The sequence below is a fragment of the Fundulus heteroclitus genome, chromosome 12, assembly GCF_011125445.2.
Source record: "Fundulus heteroclitus isolate FHET01 chromosome 12, MU-UCD_Fhet_4.1, whole genome shotgun sequence".
In the NCBI taxonomy this organism is placed as follows: domain Eukaryota; kingdom Metazoa; phylum Chordata; class Actinopteri; order Cyprinodontiformes; family Fundulidae; genus Fundulus; species Fundulus heteroclitus.
The window spans coordinates 40,133,668-40,138,170 of record NC_046372.1 but is presented as its reverse complement, the minus strand read 5'-3'; the positions used below and the strand labels follow the sequence as shown (position 1 = coordinate 40,138,170).

General features: G+C 40.9%; 1 protein-coding gene across 1 annotated transcript in view; it reads right to left on the bottom strand.

Moving 5' to 3' along the window:
* golga3 (golgin A3) overlaps positions 1-4,289 on the bottom strand; it is a gene marked incomplete in the record, with an annotated part of 23,637 nt that extends 19,348 nt beyond the window's left edge. The window contains 2 exon segments of the mRNA XM_036144602.1: positions 1,360-1,616; positions 4,062-4,289. Coding sequence (XP_036000495.1) covers positions 1,360-1,483 — 124 coding nt within the window.
* Positions 4,290-4,503: the final 214 nt, after the last annotated feature.

Sequence of the window (4,503 nt, the reverse complement as noted above, 5' to 3'; positions counted from 1 at the left end):
GGCTTCGTGCAGAACATCTACACAGCTGCCCCCTTCATGATGACTAATGAGACTTCTGTTTAGCCATTTAGCATGTTAGTTCAAAGAGCTGTGTAACAACCTCAGCCATGGTGAGAATAACTAAACGGGTCATGCCAGGAGCCAGGTTAAAGAAACCTGCAGGAATATGCCTAGAGAAAGAGGCAGCAGTAACAAAGTGCACAGGTAACCCTGACACTGTACATGAATGAGAAGGAGGCCCATAAGAATTAAGCTTTAGTAGTGCCTGTTTCTTCAGGAGTGTTCCTTAAACAGGGCTTTTTGCTAACGTCAAACTGCTAAATTTAGAACAGCTCCGTGTGCATGCGCCGCGGCCATTTTAGATTTGGACAAACGAATGGTGAAACTTCTATAGTTTACTTCTATGAGTGAAATAGTGAACAGATCCGAAGGATTTCCGTGAATTGTCAATGTTGGATATAAACTTGCGACAGAGGTGACTATACTGTAGAAAATCGGACCAAATATGCCTATATGTGCTCTATATTTGGTCAGGGGTAAGAAGCCAACAACTGGATATCCAGAGACCCAATACCAGGGACTGCAGCATCTGTGCAGGTGGGCTACGTTTATTTGGCTTTTTTTTTTTCTCAGTGGAAGGAAGCGTCATCGTACAATCCATGACATCCCTCATCATCGTGACCGTAAACACGCCGCACACTGCACACTTGGGCTGAAACGGTCTACAAAATGTGCTGGTGGTCTTTTTGATTGTCAGCAGGGGTGTTTGTTTGTTCATGTGAGCTTCAGTGTAGCATAGCCCCCTTATTAGAAGCCACTTCAGACATGTTTTTCCTCTGAAGATGCTCGAAACTTTTGTGAGTCGCGGGTTGGGTTTTTTTGTGAGTTTTACAGCGAGATGATTGACTTTGCAACTTTTAAGTATATTTTTTGCAACAAGCCCTATAATAATTAAAAAAGGGGCCTATAATAATAATAATAATAATAATAATAATAATAATCATTTTATTAGTATTAGCTGTAATTCTATGCGGATTCAGTGGGTTTCTTCCTCGCGTGTGATCAGTTGTGTGAGAGGACCGCCTCACCTACCTTCGTACTAATACTGCTTTCTTTCCACTCATTTTAAGGCCTCTACATTTCAACCAAGGCTGAAACTGTTCTACGCCGTTTCTCAACTGAAGCATATAGAAACGACCCTCTCGGGACGTCGTCATCTCCCGAAATTATTGGTATTGCGGATGTTGCCAGTCTAAGCTTTGTACTCTGCTTGTCCAAACATCCAGGCAACAGGAGCTGCCCGGATGCCGCACCATTTAAAAACCAGTCCCGTCCAATCGCCACAGCATCAGCACTCACCATTTAGAATATCCTGTGTTTTTTGGATGGTCTCCAGCCCTTTTTTTAATGTTGTGTTACATCCCACAGTGGTGTCTCCCTCCTCCTTGCATCTCATAACTTGGTTTTCTTGACTGGTGTCCATCTCAACAGCGTCCGATTGGCCGCTATCCACATCCACTGAGAAGAGTAACAGTCACAGTACTGCCGGTGCTTTATTGCAAAGAGGGTCTACCCAGGAACATGTCTGTGCCAAGGAGTATGTTTATCTCAGACCACTGAGGAGAAAGAAAGAGGATGATTATCAACACACCAGTCACCGTGCAGCTTCTCACCAGTGTTCTCTTGTAGTCGCCACCTGTGATTTGAAACAGCCCAGCCTACGTTACACATCAGCTAGAGCCCTGTAACAAACCGCCACAAACAGTTAACTAGATTGCTGTTCTCCTAAAATAAGCTTTAATTGTAAACAGGGGTGCCTCAATAGTTTTACGCACGTGAGCTATTTTTTTAAAATAACCTTTTAAATCTTCAACATTTTCCTTTTTTCCTTTACATTTTTCTGTTTTTTTTTGGTACTAGTGGCTCTTTTTTACAGTAGAATGACAGGAAAGGGGGTTTGAGACTGGGGGGTGGGAAGGGAAGACATGTGGCAAAGGACCTCAGGCCGGAATCGAACCCTGATCAGCCGCATGGAGGACTGAAGGCATCCATACATGGGTCGCACTCATTACCCCTGCGCCATTGGAGCACGCCCCGACTTTCAAACAAACTTTCCAGCCGTTTTCCTCCAGATTGCTATGTTCACTGCGAGCCGCAGCAACATGTCGAGCATCTGATTAGATGGCATCCGGCGGGTACTGATAAGCAGGAGGTAAAGACAAGCTCAACTTAGGTTTCTTTTACGCAGCGCGATGCACTCTACGAAGTCACACGCGTCTGTCAGCCAAATTTCCAAGTGAAGAAATCTCTGAGGAAACTTTAGATGCATGTGTGGCAGGTTATCGCTGTACTAGGGCTGGGCGATAAATCGATTTAATCGATTAATTCGAAGTTACAATTCTTTAAGATTGAATTTTTGGAAAATCTGGATTTTATTTTGCCAATACACTCATTAGGTTTCCATGAAGAGAACAGCATGTGATGCTGAATATATGTTTAGGCAAATGTATTGTCAAAATATTGTTAAGTGGAAACTTTTTTTACCATAACACGAGGTACTTCATTTACTTATTTACTTTTTTTTTAACTTAGTTTGAAGTTCACAAGTGCAGTGAAGCCTGTTCTTAGCTCAATGTGTAATACCGCTAGCAGCAAATGTTTTGTTATATTTTCATTGTTTAATAATGGCACGGCTGCCATCTTGTTTTACAAGCATGTTTCACAGCTTGTTTTTAGTTGCACTTTGAATTCAGGTCAACTCCCTGACAAAATGCTTGACATAAAAGCAGGGTTTTAAAATAGTTTCTTTAATTTCTTTTTATGAAACAAAAACAAAAAAAAAAAAATTAAAAAATCAATCGATTAATCGGATTTGGTATGATAAAATCGGAGATTTATTTTTTAATCCATATCGCCCAGCCCTACGCTGTACCCGCATCCAACCAAATCTATTTTAACTTAAATTTAATCTCCTTTCAATCACATCCAACGGTGTAGACCATCCTAATATGCAAGAAAAATAATACATACAAAGTCTATGTCACATGGAAAAGTTACAGTCTCTTATTACAATTTAAGTAATGGTTGAAATAGAAAGGTTTTCTTACTTTGAAGTTGCACTGTGACTGAAATAAAAACTGCTTTTTTGTTTTCTTATCCAGTTTAATCTCAACAGACGGCATGCAGAGTAACCAGATTATTTTTATTCACCTGAATACATAACGAAGGTTTCAATCTGTTTACTTTTTAATGACGCAAGTGTCACTTCCTGCATGGATATGACAGTTTGCATACCTTTTGTATGCATTTTTAATTTATGGCGTGACATGTCTATGGTTTGTTTTAATGTAAAAACACAAACAATAAAATCGCCACGGCAACCCCGTTTTATCCGGGAAGCCTCTGCTCAAAATGGTAAAACGGTGAGCTCAGTTGATTTGCGTCCACGGCAAGTCAGAGCAAATTTACAGTACATGCACACAAAAAACTCCTGAGTTTTCGAGATACAAGCAGTGAACAATTACTTTTAAACTTGGGGTAAATGACATCGCAGGTTAGACAACATCCCCTAAAACACCCTCCGTGTTTACCGATTCCTAGCATGTCATCGTTGTAGACTGCCAATCACTGCGATAACCTTTGACTTGCAGGTGAATCTACCTGTCGTCCAGCAGACAGGTTACACACTCCAGCTCGGTTATAGCGACGGTATGCAGCACGACCCAAACCGAAACCACATCAACTCTAGACGTACATTTCACCAACATTGCTTAGCTTGGCCGTTTTTGGGTTCACATACACGAGTCAGAAGCAGATGACAGATCAGGCTGTGTGTGAGGAAGGCTAGTAAGCATGCTAACAAAACAGCTAGGTGTGTATTCGAAGGGAAGCTAATGCATGCTACGTTGCTAGCTAGAATTCAACGGCGCCACTGGAAAGGCTTTTTCTGGACGATATTAAGCAAGTAAACCCATCACCAAACGTCACTAAAGTATATTACCAAGAACAACTGTAAATTATAAGATGACAAATTCCCTAAAAGACAATAAAAAAAAACTCACCCTTTCGGACAGCTTCGCCTTTTTACTACGTGGCTGTTTAGTTTCCGTTCCTTTATCCGTCCGACGAGAAACAGACAGCGGCTGTGCAGAATACAAGGGGAAAAAATAAATAACGCTTGCCTCTTCGACAGTTTAAATAATAACGAATTTAGAAATCATTCGGAATCCTTCAAATGCAAGTAACATTGGTACATTAATTACATAATTCATAACACGGAGAGGGCAGCGTTTCTGGTGCGTATGTGTCAAAATGCATAGAAATACAGAGACGTAGACTCTGCTTCTTTGCCCAGTAGAACCGATACGCAAAAAAAGTCATCCATGTTGTGTGTGGCGGCAAGTTCGCTTTATTTACCGACGCAACTGGCATTTGAATAAAAATAACACTAAACTTTCCTTTAAAATAATTTCAATGAACCGTTTATACTAAATGATATATGGT